Source organism: Pinus tabuliformis, chromosome 8, assembly GCF_031772625.1.
Source record: "Pinus tabuliformis cultivar Carrire ecotype Pingquan chromosome 8, CPIR1, whole genome shotgun sequence".
Classification (NCBI taxonomy): domain Eukaryota; kingdom Viridiplantae; phylum Streptophyta; class Pinopsida; order Pinales; family Pinaceae; genus Pinus; species Pinus tabuliformis.
Genome location: NC_142294.1, coordinates 1,492,949,763 through 1,492,968,528, shown reverse-complemented (window position 1 = coordinate 1,492,968,528; position 18,766 = coordinate 1,492,949,763). Strand labels below are relative to the sequence as shown.

The 18,766-nt window shown below is 34.8% G+C and overlaps 1 protein-coding gene across 1 annotated transcript in view; it reads right to left on the bottom strand.

Annotated features, from left to right (window-relative positions):
- The window catches only part of LOC149241477 (calcium-transporting ATPase 8, plasma membrane-type-like), a 244,784-nt gene that overhangs the window by 48,319 nt on the left and 177,699 nt on the right, over positions 1-18,766 (bottom strand). The window contains exons 19-28 of the mRNA XM_089373995.1: positions 12,527-12,592; positions 12,297-12,395; positions 12,056-12,166; positions 11,764-11,934; positions 10,968-11,027; positions 10,405-10,569; positions 10,116-10,232; positions 9,890-9,988; positions 9,653-9,790; positions 9,413-9,513 (exon numbers count right to left, since the gene is read on the bottom strand). Coding sequence (XP_089230121.1) covers positions 9,413-9,513; positions 9,653-9,790; positions 9,890-9,988; positions 10,116-10,232; positions 10,405-10,569; positions 10,968-11,027; positions 11,764-11,934; positions 12,056-12,166; positions 12,297-12,395; positions 12,527-12,592 — 1,127 coding nt within the window. The remainder of the gene's footprint in view (positions 1-9,412; positions 9,514-9,652; positions 9,791-9,889; positions 9,989-10,115; positions 10,233-10,404; positions 10,570-10,967; positions 11,028-11,763; positions 11,935-12,055; positions 12,167-12,296; positions 12,396-12,526; positions 12,593-18,766) is intronic.

Here is an 18,766-nt window from a genome sequence, read left to right as displayed (position 1 = left end):
GTATATCACTAAACAAAGTGAATAGAGTTTTTGAAGACTTAATAAACAAGTGAAGTGTTACATATATTTTGTTGTAAGGTTTATTTCATGCTCTTCATATGTTGTGAATTTGTTGTAGCAACCTCTTGTTGTCATGCTGATGTGAAATCTTATTTACTTGGGAGTAACTACATGTTTGGAACACACCCCTGATTTATTTGTCAATTTGTTTCTACATTGTTTTTCTTCATCTACAAAACCTAGTTGTTGAATTAGAATAATAATTAAGCTAATAAATCATCACCTTTATATTTGTGCAGTAAGTGGTAACCCTAGTTCTCTGAGAATAACTTTCATACTTATTTTCAACAAAAACTTAAGGAAAATTGTTTCAAATCTAGTTCCTTTTACATTGAGTATATAACTAAATGCTATTAATGTACCAACACTAATCATTTTAACTATTAACATTGGATGTGTCAAATTAAGTCCTTTCTTCCTTATAATTCCTTTCAATGAAGTAATAGTTGATTGTGGAAAATTAAGTCCTTTCTTCCTTGTAATTCCTTTCAATGAAATAATAATTGATTGTGGAAAATTAAGTCCTTTCTTCCTTATAATTCCTTTCAATAAAGTAGTAGTTGATTGTGGCAAATTACGCCAAGTAGATTGATAAGCATTGGCTTCATTTCACATTCTTTTCCTTATTTACCCATTACTTTATTTTTCATATTCCTTTCCCCAATTTCATTTACATGTATTATACTACAACAACGATAGTTTTATCAAGGCTTACTTTGAATTTTTACCTTAAACCTCCACTCCATAGCCTTGACACTCCTAACTTAGGAAATATCTCATTTTGTTGAAGAAAAGCACTTGGTTAATCGCGGAAAGATTTTCTAAGTTACAATAAGCTATCACTAACACCTTGGTCTTTGGGGCTTTACTTTTTTTTTTTAATAAAATCTATGTCAGATTGGCTAGTTAAAGCATAGGGACTTTACTTTATTGACCAATGTCTTACACATTCACACATAAAAACGGTTTTTTTTAACTATGAAAAATAGAACAAATATATTATAAGTATTAGGGAATATATAGAAAAAGAAGGTTTATAGGTATTTTAAGGTATACAAAATATCTATTAAAAATAACAAAAACTTTTATTAAAAATATCTATTAAAAATAACAAAAACTCTTATTAAAAATATTTATTAAAAAAATAGTTAGCAAAATTAAAAATATTATTTAATATCTCATGAACACAATTATTATGACATGCTATATCATTAACACAATTATTATGACACATGTTAAATAAGTAAAAGCCCCATGAGTTAAGGAAGATGCTCCTTTTTTTGCAAAAGGACTTAGATTACCTTGAGATTGAGGGAATCCAAAATATAAAAGAAATAATTGAAATTGATCATGTCATAAGTCTCAATTTGTATAGCTTATATAGTTTTAATTATACATCAATTTTGGACATATACAATGATATTGACGCAGGGTTACCCCTGCTTTACCCACAGTTTGCATGGATTATGCACATAGCCTGTCTGTTCTAGGAATTTTAACTCTCTGCCGAGTTGAATCTTCAATACTTTAGGTTTAAGGCCCCCTTTTATACATCTCATGTTGAATGATTTATTAAAACCCAACCATATCAGGACTTATTAACCCTTATAAAACTTGATTAATGTTAATATTGGACTCATACAGCCCCACTAAGCCCTCATTAAACCCTAGGGGCATATATATAAACTTCCCCCTCTTTATGCATTGGTTATATACGACTTAACACATAAACCCTTTATCCTTTGATAATGGTGGACTTATATATGAAACCTCATATATCTGCGTTAAACCCTTTATAAACCATTTACAAAGGAAATATATGCAAAACATACATTTCCGCCTTGGTATGGCTTCTGCATAGATATCGATGCTACACTTTATCACAATCGTAATAGGGTCTCCGCGGGATTCATTAACACAAGCTCTATTGCATCTGATATGTGATATCGCAATATCTAATCTACCCTATAACTTATCGGGTCAACCCTTATCACCTTTCCACAGCATTGTACTCGATCTCCGAAACCTCGATCACCGATACCTCCGATCAAACAAAACTTGCTCGATAGTCCTTCATTGTTGATCTACACTTAGTGGATCCGATAGTCCACGGCAATTTCGTATGAACAACTTATGCGAGGGTTAATGCCTTTCCGGACCCGATGGAAATTATAAACTCCAAACTTATAAAAGTCCGGGTCTGCTCCTTACGGTTAACGCTCGATCAACTTACAGCCCAATATCCATTGGATGACTATTTCTTTAGATCCTATGGTCCAGATCGATACCCATTTTCTCTCTCCTCCAGTACTTAAATTGAATCTCCGCCATTGATCTTCTTCCTGATCCGATTGTCCATGCTTGATATCGCTTGATCACAATCGGGAATTGCTTAAGGCCAAGGTTCGTTCACTTAAAAAGTTGCAAAACGCTACAATATGATCCTAGCCATTGATCAAAAGATCCAACAGCTACGGTGTAACAATTCTTCATCCTTTTGTCTGCCTCTTTACTTTGGTTTTTCCGTTGTTTCTTCAGTTCTGTCGTTTTGGGTTTTCTTCAAAGGTTCTTCCTTTTGCTATTCTGCTGCACACTCCTCCTGGTTAACTTTGTGAGTTCTTTACTCATGAATGATTTGACCATTACTTGGTTCTAAAATCATTCAATGCCCATTAAGATCCTCTGTCTCTTCTCCTCTTCTATGTATTCACATCAACTCTGCCTGCGCACATATTTATATGGAATTCCAATTTAGTCATCACTCATCATTCAACACTCAAACACATATTTGAACTTAGAATTAAGTTGATTGTATTAATAAATATAAACAATGATTACATAATGAGATCTTTGTCTCTCTAGCCTGATTTTCTAATATCAGTGGCCTCTGTTTAGACTCTGCCTGTAGGCTTAAAACCACTCTCTAGCTATCTATCTATCCTTTGACTAACTTCTCATCATGCCTTTTAGGCTTACATTTATACAAAGGGATTCTAAAACCAATTTCTGGTTTAGATCCATAAACTCCTAAACAAAATTCCTAAATCTCTTCCTCATTCCTAAAATTCATGAGCTGACTCCTAATCTGAGTTTTACAATTAATTCTCAAACCTATCATCACTCAACTATCTTAAATCTCTCATGTTCCTCTACATTCGAAAACATTTACAATTATGCCTCACAATATTCAATTAAATCCTATTCTCAGTAAAATCACTCAAAACCCTTAATAATTACATTAATTCAACACATAGGAAACCAACTTCCTTAAAACACAAGACCGCCTATGTCTACTAAAATACAATGATTTTCTTTGACCTGAATGCTCCTACATCAAACTCCCAAAGTAGAAAATTTTCATGATCTCCTAATCATGTGTCTCCATATGTTGTTAGAAAACCTCCAGGGTCCGAAACCTTAGTTTGTAACCGCCCAAATGCTTTGCTCCTTTGTTGCTGTTGTATGTCTGATGTCTTCTACTCCATCTTCTTCTCCTTGTCAATCAGGTTCATACTCTGATTGATCATCCTTCCTACTGCTATCATTTTCCTCCCTATGGTCTGTTTCATCATTAGCTACCATAATTCTTCAATCTCCATCTCCAGCACATCCTTGGACTAGTCTATACTTTGCCACTTACTTCTGCTTCTTTCTCTTTGTTTCGGGTTGTTGTTTCTATCCACTAACTCTTCAAATTGTTGTTCTTCTCCTTGAAGTTGTCAAATGCTATCACTTACTCTTACTTATTCTTCGCTTATTCTGATTGCCTCCCTTTCATCCTTACCCTCTGTGAAGATTATCTCTGTCTACACTGAATCCTCACTTTCCAGGATTCTCTCCAGCAATTGAACATCTATGTTCTATGTATTAAATTCTTCCATTGAATCTTCTTCTTCCATTTTTATTTGGTTGCTCATTTATGCCAAAATTCCTCCAGCATCTGCAACTAAACCTGCACTCATAAAACACATTAAAATAAAAATCATAAGGCTTATGTGCCTTAACTCCCTTTGGCAACACATCAGTATGATGCTATGATTTTTCATTCTCTATTAGCACATCAGTATGCTAATTTGAATTCCCAACAGAATTCACGAGACTGTCAGCTAGTCTCTCCTCCATACCATCTGCTTCTATGATGTCTCTCTGCCCTTGTCCACTGTAGTGAACTCCTTCCTCTGCAATCACACTGTCATACTCTAAATTTTCTAGCAAATACTCCAGAAATTCAAGTTCTCTGTGACACTTCATATGTACTTTATCATTACTTATGATTCCTACATTTATACACAAATTATCAATTTGAAAATTACAAGGTTCAACAGTCTCAACTGTTGCTTAACATATCAGCTCTTCAGACTGAATTTCATATCCTTCTTTCACAAGAAATTGTTCCTGTGTTGTCACAGTTTCAAACATCAATGCATTATTAAGTTCTTTATGCTGCAATAAATCACTACTTATCTCATTTAAGAGACATTCTCCATCCTTCTTTACTTCAGAGTTTTTATCTTTTGAAAGATACTCTTCCATCCTTTTGACAGCTTCAAAGGATTGCTCATCCTCTGCAAAACCTGTAATCACATCAAAGTTATTAAATTCAACAATACAAGGTTTTAAATTTTGGTGTTGGTCTGTATTTTTCCAACAGTTCAAAAAATCATCAATAATTCCTTCTTCTTCACCTAGAACTTCATCCTACTTTGGTTCACAAATGGACACTTCCATTTCCAACGCAGCTTCTCTGAGTTCTTCAGATCTCAATTGAGCACCCAGTACTTGTTCAAGCTTCATCAGCTCTTCTGTTAATTGCATATTCACCTGTTGACTTCTCATCTTTTGTAGCCTCCTTTGTAATTTATTCCACCTCACTAGCTTGTTCCTTAACACCCAACCTAATCTCTGGTTTTCCTCAAGTATCATCATCAATACATTGAGTTGTTCTTTCTTCTCTGCAATCTCTTTGTCAATTTCCTCTTGACTCATCATCTTGCCATTTTCCTTGGAATCCTCTTTCTTCATCTTTCTTCCACTTGTCTTCCTCAAAATCTCTGCTATGACTATCAGTAGCCATCTTCTTCTTTCTCTTTGTGAGCTCCGCACTCACTTACTATGAGTTGCATTAAAGCCTCTACAATAGAAAGTATTCCATGCTGCCACTTGCCTCACTAAGCTTTTCTCTATACTCAGTCTTTTGGCAAGCCCTTGGTTCTCTATCTCTAAAACCTCGTTTGATCACTCTGCTCTGCTCCTTTAGGCTTCAACTCATCTGCACCTTCTCAAGAACACAACTATCCTCTTGTATTTAAATCAACATGAAATACTTAGTTCTGACCACTTCTTCTTTCGCTTAGAAAGTCTTACCAACTTCCTTCATTGCCCTTTAGCAATTCTACCCACATCCTTTGTGGAATTGCTTTTGTGAGCTACAACAATACCTCTGTAGTAACAAGTCTCCTTCTTGCTACATATGCCTCACTAAGATTCTCTCCTCTGAGCTCAGCTTTTCAGCATTTCTCTGGTTCTTTCCTTTGGAACCAATTGAGAACTCCTCGCTCTAGGTTGCTGCAATCTTCTCACCTCCTTATGTTGTCACCTATGTATCAATGTTACTCAAGCCAAAGATCATTCCCAAGCTTTCAAAAGCTTGCTTCTCGGTTTCCTTTTGAGAATACTTTTATCCTCTTTGTCTAACTTTCAATTGGATTCTTCAGGTTCACATTTGAGTGAATCCCCACTTTCTTCAGGAACAACATCACAGTGTTTTCCTTATGCTACTACTCGTGCAACAATAGAAAAACCACATATTCTCCAATCTTCAAATCAAATTAAACAAAACATGTCATCTCACCTTCAAGATCTTTGCATGATCTTGTTCCACCATTTACCTGTACTTTGAATGGATTGTCCTCTGGTTCTTGCATCTGCAAGTTCTGTTGCACTTTATCTCTGTGTGCCTACTATTTATCAGATTAAAATCTGATCTCCCTTGCATGCATACACATCTTAAAAGATATCTTTGTTCAAAGTCCTTTTCTATAGAAATCCCTTACTTTGTTCTACTATCAATTGTTTCAATCACAATTATGCTCTGATGCCAAATAACGCATGGTTACCCTTGCTTTACCCACAGTTTGCATGGATTATGCACATAGCCTGTCTGTCCCAGGAATTTTAACTCTTTGCTAAGTTGAACCTTCAATACTTTAGGTTTAAGGCCTCCTTCTATACATTTCATGTTGAATGATTTATTAACATCCAACCATAGTCTAACCCTTATACAATATCCATGTATCGGGACTTTAATCACCCCTTAAACTTCATATATGACTTTATTAAAGAATTTCTTTTAAATCCTTCCTATCGGGACTTATTAACCCTTATAAACCTTCATTAATGTTAATATTGGACTCATACAACCCCTCTAAGCCCTCATTAAACCTTGGCCACATATATATAAACTTCGCCCTCTTTATGCGTTGGTTATATATGACTTAACACATAAACCCTTTATCATTTGATAATGGTGGACTTATATTGAAACCTCATATATCCACGTTTAACCCTTTATAAAGCATTTACAAAGGAAATATACGCAAAACATACATTTTCTTCTTTGGTTTAGCCTCTGCACAGATATCGATGCTACACTTTATCGCAATTGCAATCGGATCTCCGCATGATTCATTAACATAGGCTCTATCGCATCTGATATGCGGTATTGCAATATCGGACCTCAAATAACATTAACCACACAGTATAACTTATCGGGTCCGCCCTTATCACCTTTCCACAGTGCTGTACACGATCTCCGAAACCCCGATCACCGATACCTTCGATCAAAAAAAACATGCTCGACAGTCCTTCACCGTTGATCTACACTCAGTGGATCTGACAGTCCACAACGATTTCAGGTGAACAACTTACGCAGGGGTTAACGCCTTTCTGGACCTGATGGGAATTATAAACTCCAAACTTATAAAAGTTTAGGTCTGCTCCTTACGGTTAACGCTCGATCAACTTACGGCCTGATATCCATTGGATGACGATTTCTTTAGATCCTACAGTCCAGATAAATCCCTGTTTTCTCTCTCTTCCAGTACTTAGATTGAATCTACATCATTGATCTTCTTCCTGATCCGATGGTCCACCCTTGATATCACTTGATCGCAATCGGGAATTGCTTAAGGCCAGGGTTCGTTCACTTAAAAAGTTGCGATGTGATATGAATGTTGCGATATGATCCTGGCCATTGATCAATAAGATCCAACGGCTACGGTGCAACAATTCTTCATCCTTTTGTCTGCCTCTTTACTTTGACTTTTCCGTAGTTTCTTTAGTTCTTCTGTGGTTTTGGGTTTTCTTCAAAGGTTCTTGCTTTCGCTATTCCGCTGCACACTCCTCCTCGCTAATTTTGTGAGTTCTTTACTCACAAACGATTCTACCGTTACTTGGTTTGCAATCGTTCAATACCCATTCAGATCCTTTGTTTCTTTTCCTCCTCTATGTATTAGCCTCGACTATGGCTGCACACATATTTATACTGGATTCCAATTCAGTCATCACTCATCATTCAACACTCAAACACACATTCAAACTCAGAATTGAGTTGATTATATTAATAAATATAAACAATGATTACAGAATGAGATCTCTGAATGAGATCTCTGTGTCTCTGGCCTGATGTTCTAATATCAGTGGCCTCTATTTACACTTTGCCCATAGGCTTAAAACCACACTCTAGCTATCTATCTAACCTCTGACTAATTTCTGATCATGCCTTTTAGGCTTACATTTATACAAAGGGATTCTAAAACCAATTTTTGGTTTAGATCCATAAACTCCTCAACAAAATTCCTAAACCTCTTCCTCATTCCTAAAATTCATGAACTAACTCCTAATCTGAGCTTTATAATTACTTCTCAAACCTCTCATCATTCAACTATCCTAAATCTCTTATGTTCTCCTACATTCAGGAACATTTACAAGTATGCCTCACAATATTCAATTAAATCCTATTCTCATTAAAATCACTCAAAACCTTTAATAATTGCATCAATTCAACACTTAGGAAACCAACTTCCTTAAAACACAAAACCCCCTATGTCTACTAAAATACAATGATTTTCCTTGCGCTGAATGCTCCTGCATCATGCATTTTAAGATCATGGAACTACTTACCAATAATAATTTTTTACATATGTATAGAAAAATGTATTTATTAATATATTTTTATATTTATCTTATTTTTATTAAATTTACTTAAACACTTAACAATTTTAATATATATATATATATATATATATATATATATAAACAAATGTATTTATTAATATATTTTCATATGTATCTAAATATTATTAATTAAGTTAAATATTTAATGATTTTGTTAGGTTACACTTAAACTGCTTTCTTGGGAAACTTGTTCCAATGGTTCCCATGTTTCTGGGAGCCTTGGAACTATTTACCTTTAAGTTCCCAAAGCTTTGAACAATTTTTTTAGTTTTAGCATTCCTTCGTGTTGGGGAATACAAAGCCGGTAGAGAAATATGATGAATTGCCCACAAAACATGAGCCTATGTTAGGATGAAAGGCCAAAGACATCCTTAACACCAATATCCTTAATTGAGAAAGATGGGTTAAGGAACCCTATAGCCGTTAGAGGTAAGGGCGATATCTCCGATGTTATGATAATGAGTATTGTTTTTGTTGTTTATGTATATATATAAGGCAGAAGATTACGATTGTATGGACATATTGTATGTGGCAGTCAATGCTTAAACATTAAAGTTGCTTTGTTTTTTTCTCTTAAGAATAACTAGAGAAACATATGTAAACTTGTTCCTTTGTATTTTTAAGCCAGATTGTTTCGAAAACTTGTCATGTGTCACAAAACTGATAATAAACTTAACATTTTATATATATAAAAGGGAAAAAGTCAAAAAAACAAATACCCAGAAAATATATTTATATATAAGAGAGATCATATATTTATTATTTATATATTTAAATTAATTTTAATATTTGAATATTTTAATTCAATATTATTTTTTATTATTATATAAATTATATAATTAAAATAACATATATTTTAATTTTTTTATTTTTTTACTATATAATTTTGGGAAACTCTGGTCGTTCCCACCTTCCATAAACTCATCAACATAGAAATTTTGTATAAAAAAACAATTGCTCAAATCAAATCCAGAAAAAATAATTCCTCAAATCAAATCCAGAAAAAATAATTCCTCAAATCAAATCCAGTAATTATAATTAGGAAAATATTAGTTCAAACCACACGCAGAACAATTGCCAGACATAATGCAAATATGCACAGTAGGCTGAGCCTCACCTGCGCCCTACAGGAGGCTGCCGCATCAGACGATCAGTTGGGGATTCAGTTGCCAAAGCAAGAGCTCCAAGAGTATCCATGATAAGGTTGACCCAGAGAAGCTGCAGAAACGTAAGTTGGGGGCCCCAAGCCATGAGAATAATAGGGAACAGTCAAGGTAAGAAAAGGAAATTGGGTCAAAACCATGAGAATAAAAGGAACAGTCGGATCGACCACAGTTCTATTGAATTTGACACTAACCTGAACAGCAGTTAAAGGAACATCCCCGGATGAAACAGCAGAAACAAAGTTGATTGCAAGTGCTGCAATATTTACTGTGAGTTGAAACTGGATGAATTTTTGAATGTTTGCATACACTGAACGACCCCATCGTACTACCTAAAAACCATGGGAAAACAACTGTAAGGAATCTGTAACTTGTGAAAAAAATCGCATAGCTTTCAAGGACTAAAACAAACATCCATGTCTGTGACAAACCTTCACAACGGAGGCAAAATTATCGTCTAGAATAATGATATCAGAACTTTCCTTGGCAACTTCTGTTCCTTGGATACCCATGGAGAGACCTATGTCTGCCTAGATGCCAGATAATATATAAAATAAGCTCCATCAATATAACTTTATAGAACTGGAAATATTCTTGCAAAGTAAAGACTGGCTTGAATAATCAGAATTCACAACATTATGCAACAAGAAAACCAACCTCTTTAAGTGCAGGTGCATCATTTGTTCCATCTCCAGTAACTGCCACAACGTGACCTTTTTTTCTTAGTGCTTGCACCAAGTGAAGTTTGTCTGTAGGTGAGGATCTCCCCATTACCTGCAGGAAAACAAAATGGTGTTCCTCCCATTAGAAATTTCTTTCACAAGATTCTGTGGTTTTCCTCCCATTAGAATTTTCTTTCACAATATTCTGTTGTATGCATGTTTTTTTTTCCATTTTTACCCTTGTGTGCGTCTTTTGGGGTAAAGATTGGTACACGCATACTCACACAAATTTTGTCCACAATTTCCCGTCTCTCTTCTTCAGTGTAGTTGCGAAAAACCCTTCCTTCAATGATAGTTGGCTCTTCTGTAAGCTGCCCTGCCTGGAGTATGCCACATTCAAGAGCTATAGCTTTTGCTGTGTTAATGTTATCACCAGTCACCATGAGAACCTATAAAAATGATTAATAAGAAGATACAAAATTAAGGTGGAACAAGTCAAATACCCAATGCAAAACATTCCAAGCAAGCATGTTCCTTGAAACTCATAAATAACCGCCAATTGAACTGATATATGAGCTTTTGTTGCATTTCATGCCAATAATTCTACACAATCTTCTGCAAAGCATCTTCTACCATGAACCCCTATATAGGAAATACCATGAACTCATATTTCTGGTGATTTTACTGCACGAGACTAATATTTTATTGACAGTATAGAGGGTTATTTTATCATTAATTATTTGCTTGGTAAATACATAAAAACATGCCATGTAAATACACTTCATGCAATAACCGTTCCAAGAACACTACACCTTCAAGCACACATGATAGTATCTTCAACCATTACCTTCACACCAGCCCTTTGACACGTGTTCACAGCTTCTCTTACATTAGCTCTGCATGGATCCTGCACAGTAAAGAAAAGATGAAAAGAATAACTAGGGGAAATTCATGAGTAAGGAGGCATGCTTGGTAGTAGCAAAAGTTATTGACAAAAAAAATAACATGGACCATCTTTGATATTCAAAAGGCTTTTTTTTATTAACACGTTTATACCATATAGAAAATAGCTTATTATTATAAATTCAATATAAACATATAGCTGCTACATATTTCCCTGAAAGTTTGGGCGGGTGATGAACTCATAGCCAAAAAGTTTCTATGGAAAAACTAGCCACTGCTACATAGTTGTGTGATTACAGTTTGGGCACTGTAATAAACTTATAAGCACCTGCAGAAGAAACCACAACTTTTGCCCACCCAGTGGATAGTTCTAAGTCATATTCTTACAGATATACCATGAAAAGAATCTACAATAGACCTCAGCATTTGTGTTATACAGGTAATATAAACTGCTCATTAATTGAAAGCTTCCTACAATGGTAGCAGAAATGTTCACCATTAGTAAAATTTTCTATACATCAAGTTTCCAAAATATCCTATAATAAAAGCCCTGTACTGTAGGTCAGAAACATAAAATATTAAGCAATGTCCTCGGTCTATAGTCATGCATTTTCACTGTTTATCATTTTAATGGGAACAGTAATGCTATTATGAGTAATTACATACAAAAACGTTGTATAAAATTAACAAGCTCCAAGTAATTTTATGGATGAATGGGTCATGACCTCAATTTTTTTTACCTTTATCCCAACTATTGCCAGGAGGGTAAGGTTCTCTTCAGGAATATTCCATGATTGGAGTTGATCTTCATCAGCAGGCACACTATGAAGATCATATGTCTTGTAAGCAAAAGCAATGCACCGCAATGCCTCTGCAGCCATCCCCTCAATGATTTTTTCACTTTCGTTTATCTGGGATAAAGGAAGCAAGCCGTCATAAACTCAGGTTGACTTGGAAATTGATCAAATTAAACAAGCATATTGGTATTGGATTTTTCCCTCCACAAAATCACATTTAGAAGCCACACCAAACCTCATTAAGATTCATTTCTCGCACAGAGCCAGAACTGTCAATCCACGTACTGCAGAGACCTAGTATTATCTCTGCAGCTCCTTTCCAATGAATTTGTACTTCAGTGTCAGACTGCAGTTATGCATTAAGAAAAGTAAAAATCCAATAATAAATAGTCAGAGACGATAACTACTTGAATACAGAAAATGGTACTATATTGCACACAGAACAAGATCTGTAGATGCATGAATACACCTGTTACCTTCTTCAGGGCAACACCTCCACGTTTCTTTTCCGAGTTGAAAGTAGAAACATGTAAGATGGAGGATTTGGATCTTTCGTTATCAAAATTCATTCCAAGCTAAGAGAACATCACAATTATGATCACAAATGAATTGTTGGCTGTTATGTATTTGAACGGAGCGAGAAAAAATAACAATTGAGTAATCAGCAACACTTTTGACATAGAGAAGACCTAAGTACACATCATACCTTTAATGCCCAAGATATAAGAGCCTTTTCTGTCGGTGATCCTGTCACCTCTATCTCTCCACCACCCTAAAATAGATACAAAATTCTCAGTCAGGAATAGCATATATAAAGGTGGTTAAGACATCAATGGAAGATTCCACATATTATTATTATTCAGCAGATACTACCATTAATTGTATTACAAATTTGTAATTATTAACCACACAAAGAATCCCAAAATGTAATCACAAAAACATAATTCAATAATCTCATGCCATGAAATACAACCATGCTTTTTTCACTGAAAAGAGAATGTTTAAATCAGGTAGCATGCTTATCTTCTTTAATCTTTTTTTACACATCCACTAACAGATTTTATGGGGTATTTCTGGTGTAGTTAGAAATGTTGCAGATTTTGCTTGTGGCAATATATTGCCAGGGGTCTGAAAAGAGACTTCAATCTCAGGGAAAATATCAGCAATTATAAACTTGGACTTGAAAACCCGGAACTATCGGCAACCTGCAAAATTCAGGCAAAAATTGGAAATGTCCGGAGAAATTAGACATATTTGCAACATCGTACTAGATGGTCACTTTGACAAAGATGACAGTATCTGATTCTAACGGTGATTTCTTGTGGGAAGTTGGAAGCTTAAGTTGCTGGACTTATCTTTTGGTTGCGTAATAAGACGAATGGCCAATGCCAGCCATTCAAAAAAGGTAAAAAAAAAAAGAAAAGTAAGTGCATACCATGGGAAATGATTCAACTAAGAATTTTAGCAGCCTCTCACCTAAATTCTTGCCTCAGAAAACATAGAATGTAAACGTAAATTACTAAGGTAAATATGGATCAAACGAAACACTCGGAATAGAAACCAGAGTTAACAGCTTGTCTCCGACCTTTTACTATAAATAACTTACTCGGAATACAAACCAGAGTTGATAGGTTTTCTGTTAATTTGTTTATAATTCAGTAGGATGTGTTAAATGATCAATTCTAATATTTGTACTTCATGTAAGCTCAAAATGGTCAAGCCGAACCCACCATGAAAGCGTGTGACCCTCGATCAATTCACCCCAGTTGGCTAGTATTTATACACAATGTGACACCTCAACTTTAACCAATTCGAGAACACACATTTTCTCTTCTATTCTTATCCACATGTGAGAAGTGAAGAGAAGGATTTTGAAGTTTGACCAAGATTACATTGCTTCCATTTGGTCGAGTTTTCATCTGCTATTTTTGAATGAGAATCTTTCCTAGTTTGATTACAGAAAAGGGCCAAGTTAGACCGGACAAGAAGGCTGAGTTTAAACGTAGAGAGATTGTTTGGTCGCAGGTTAACCATGGGTTTGATTGCAAGAAGTCAATCGTAGGTCTAAGTTGATCGCACGGGCCAGCTGCAGGTCCAAAATTGACTGCAGAAGATAGGTCGACATGGTAAAAAATTGACCGAAATTCATAATTTTTAGAGGTTTGACTAGCTGGAATTTTGCCCAAGTTTGACTCATGAATATAATTGGATTCTGGCACGCATTTCTAAACAATTTTGAAATTGTAAACATGGTTGAATCATTTCTCCTGATAAGAAAAGTTGGGTTTTCTCTCAAGTTTGGGTTTCCAAAGCAAAAATTGTTTATCTCTGTTGTGTATGGTTGTTTTTTTTATGATCTTATTATTTTCATTGCACTATTATTGATATTTTTTGTGTATAATTGTTCAATGATGTAAGTAGCATAAGATAAATTGTCTGGAAATCATTAGGAAGTAATTATCAGATCAAAAGATTGGTTTCTATTGTACATCCTAGTAGAAAATTCAACAATATTGAAAAAAATCAACACACGGTATCAATCCTAGTATGATTTCTAAGCTACCAATCTAGGAAAACCAAAAATTGAAATCTTTATTACAACTTTAATTTCATTTTTACTAGGAAGTTAAACACATCAAACTAAACAAAGCAATAATAAGTACAAAGATTTGTAAACCAAGCCACTTCATTATTTATTGCTTTTGAAAATAAAAATTACATTTGATGATCCAAACTCCAACCTTCAGCCACTACTTCCAAGTCTAAAAGTTTAAGTAATTGCACTCATAACCTTACTTTCTCCTTTATAGACTAAAAGGTATAGTGAACCTAGACACACACATCTTTGTTCATTTTCCTCCAAAAATATTTACTCATATGGTTTACATCATCATCTTGAATCATATTGACTCGTTTAAAGTTGATTTTGCTACTACATTTTTTGTTTTGAGGCCTATTTTGACCTCAAAGTTTCCCTAATCTTAAAATCATTTTTTCCTATGGACTTGGCCTTCGTTTTCATATTTTATTAGATATGATCATACTAATTCAATAGCCCTTGTCTCCTTAATGTCCTAATGCATGAGGAAATAATCCACTTTGAAAAGGTGTTTCTTCTTGACCCCATAATCCCTCTTAGATTCCCCTTGAATCCATTTCCCTTATTAGATTTGACACTAATATCCATTTCCTCCCATTACCTCATTTATATCCCGTAAATACAAAAAAAAAACATTGTTTTACTAGAACTACTCTCACATCACTTCACGCTTCATTGTGTAGGTTTAGTAATCATGCTACTAGGAATACCTTCCTTGAGCAATAGGAGAATTTATCTAAAGTGAAGATAATGGGTTATCTATAATATAGTGGTATGCATTTTAGTACTTCCCTTTTAGGTTGTACCTTGTGGATTAGGGATTTTATCATCACTTATAAATTGGGAGGTAATATTTACGCACCATGGTCGGGAATGAAGTCAATTCTTTGGAAAATTTTGATGATTATGCTCCATAAAAATTTTGTGAGAGAGTTGTATTGAAGATCTCTTTCTCATGAGATGATTTCCATAATGGCCAAGACCCTTGTCCTTGCAAATTTTAAAGGATTTTTTTGTATGTAGAGCCGAGCACATGAAACATATTGAAGGAACTTCCAAAGCTCATTTTGGTATGAGGTATGATTGGAATGCAAATTTTAAATTAAAAAAATTAGTGCCTTCTATGTTTCAAGATTTGAAGAAAAAAGCATGGCTTCTACCAAAGGATAATTTTGGGAAGATTTGCTTTCTCATTAGGTATTTTAAAGCATTTAATTATATCCATGTAAGTTTAATTTGGCTACATGGACTACCCATGTCCCAAAGATTAATGGAAATCCTTGGTTGGATTTAAGGAACCTTTACTCTTTTATGGATTATGTGGTAGATAATAACATTGTCCATGAACATATCTTGATGAAAATGTTTGCATATTGCAGAGAATTTTCTTGGAAGAAAATTTGTATAAGAAGTTTAATCTATTGACATATTTAATGCAAGGAAAAAATGTATTGAATTGGTATTGTAATTTCATCTTTGAAGAGGTAAAATCATTTCCACATTTAATAAAATAATTTCAAAAGAAATGGATTTATGGTTATGAAGAAGTTGAAGATGCATGTGTTCTTGATATTATTCAAGATAAAATAGGGGATAAAATTTATGATTTCATAATCGAATATGATGATAATCCTTTCAATGACTTTCTTGTGGAAATAGAAAGAGGAAAATATCCATTTATTTTATTTCACTATTATATCAAGAAAAACATGATGATCCTCCTCCATCAAAGCTTGAATATGAGTCACATGATTCCACTTGTTCTTCTCATGAGCCATTTTTAAAAGAAGACAAAGATGACAAGGCCATTGAAGATCTTGTTGCACCTCCATTTGAAGAACACATTGATGAATAATTCCCTTGTGATGCCATTGAAGACCAAACACAACAAGAAAGTCATTAATCACTTGAAGAACACAATGATGAAGACTATTTTCACATCTCCATTGAAGTCCAAGAACAAGAAGGAGATCCTTAAGTCTATGAATAAGTACCTTGTCCTCCCATGGAAGACCTCGATGATGAGAGTACCCATGCCTCTATTTCTCCTCCTCATGAAGTTGAGGGTTTCGTAAGCATTGGACTTTCTCAAATTTTTAAGTTTGATAATTTATCTTGTTATGATCTTGAGAAGGACACTAATGAAGAAAAACACTTAAATAATCAAGTAATTATATATGCATTTACCTATCTAATTGATGAAGATAATGGTAACCTAGCATATGCAGTTATGGACATAAATTTTTAGATTTATTTTATCATGATAGGAGTTGAGAATGTTGGAAACATTATGGAGTTCCTACTTATGATGCATACAATGATGTGTCCATGGAAGAAATTATAGATTTGGAGTATATGACAAGATGAATATAGAGGAGGTAAATTTAGAGAATTTTATATAATATTTTCCAACCATATGTTTCTATGCATGATAAAGATTCTCGGTGGTCTTGTCAAATTATTTTATAGAAAGTTTACAATAATGTACTATAATTCTTAAGAAGGATTTTTCATTGATCTGGGTTGTACAAGGAATGAAATGAAGTCTAGGAAAGTAAATGGAACACACATAGATAAATATAGTAGAGATGACAATAATATTGTGAAAACCCAACTTCTATTAACAAGTGAAATGTGAGAATATTGTAAAACACAAACTTCCTACAATGGTGGTACCTACCTCTGAACAAAAAGCAATTGAAGCTACACGCACTCACAAAAGCTATCACAAGAGGCTGAAATAATGGCCTTTTAACATAAAAAAATAACCCTAAAGGTCCAAAACTCTCTCCCTAAAGGATGAAATGCCAAAATTTTTGTGAGCCCTTAGGTGATTAGTTGGTACATGAACTTCTCGAGGGTGAAAATTTTGCATACAATATATGTTTGGGGTTCACGATATCTCTTTGGAAAGAATTGTCTGATGACTATAATGTTTCACTAGGGCTAGGGGCTCTAGTATGCCACGACAACCCATGACCCCCATAATTTCCAAAAAAACATCATTTAGGCCCTAAAAAAAAGCCTAGAAAAATCATAGAAAAGCTGCCAAGAATGTAGAGAATCGTTGAGATAATGGAATAGGTGGGTGGCCCATGATATCCACCTAGATTAGTCATAGCATTTTTAGGCATGTAATATGAGCTTTTGTTAGAATTTTCAAACATAAAGAGCATATTTGTGATGCAAAAACCATATAAATTTCTAGCCATCTTCTTCCTCATGTATTCTAGGATAATTTATACCTGATTTTTCAGCTAGAAAAAGTGATTTAGTTGTTGGAAATTGTATGGCATGTCAGGTTTTATTTGCATAAATTTCAAACAACATATTTCTTCATGTTCTTCTTCTCTTTTGTGTGCACATTCAACTGGAAATGATATTTTTTATGAAAAATATTGTTAGGTAAACTTGACTCGGGATAGAGTCAAAGTTGACCAGGTTAAACAGTGATGGTTTTGGGGCACATGGTATTGTGCACCCATAGTATTCTGCCCGTGGTATTATATGTAATGGAGCTTATAAAAGGCTGGAAGGACTTCATTGTAATGCAAGGCCTGGAGGTGAGCGGTGAAGGCTCACTTGGCCGGATTGGCCAGGGTTTTGGCCAAGGATAATGAAATTTCATTATGGTTGGGTTTTTCCCCGGATTTGGGGTTTTCCCGGATAAACATTTGTGTTTATGTGTTTATGGTTGTTGCTGGTTATTTTTATATTTATTCCTCTCAGTAATTATTTATGTTATGCAGTAAATTTCTTAACAACTGGTATCAGAGCCAGATATTGGCTTCAAAGGGATTCTTTGATGCCAGGGGTTTATAGTGCCTGATGAGATCAATGCAACCTTTTTACAGATCTGGGTCTGAAAATAATGGTGGAATAATCGTAAGCGGAAGAACCTCAAGGATAATGTGTGGAAGATAGTGTTGTAACTGCCAGGGATCGCGGTAGGTGTGAGCTCCATGCAAGTCAGCAGAAGAAAATTGTTCATGCGGCTTCGAAAATTGTTCGTTTTCTGCTACATGAGGCCACTGGTGCTGGAATCTACGAGGTTCTCGTCGGGCTCGCAGTTGGAGCGGTTCGATAGAAGTTTTTGAGCAAATCAAATTGAGAGAGGATGGATCAGAATCAGCAGCAATAAACAAAAAAAAAATAATGAAGTCAAAATTATTGCATGTAAATGGGCATGTGTACCCCTCGGTGATCACCAGTAAAGTCTGGTTTAGACCTACGTGATAGGGGGGATGTCGGGTTAACAATACCCCGAGTAAAAACTATGAGGGGGGTAAGAGCTAGAGTGAGCGGGATTGTCTCACTTAGCAGGTTTGGCTGGAGTTAGTCAAGGAA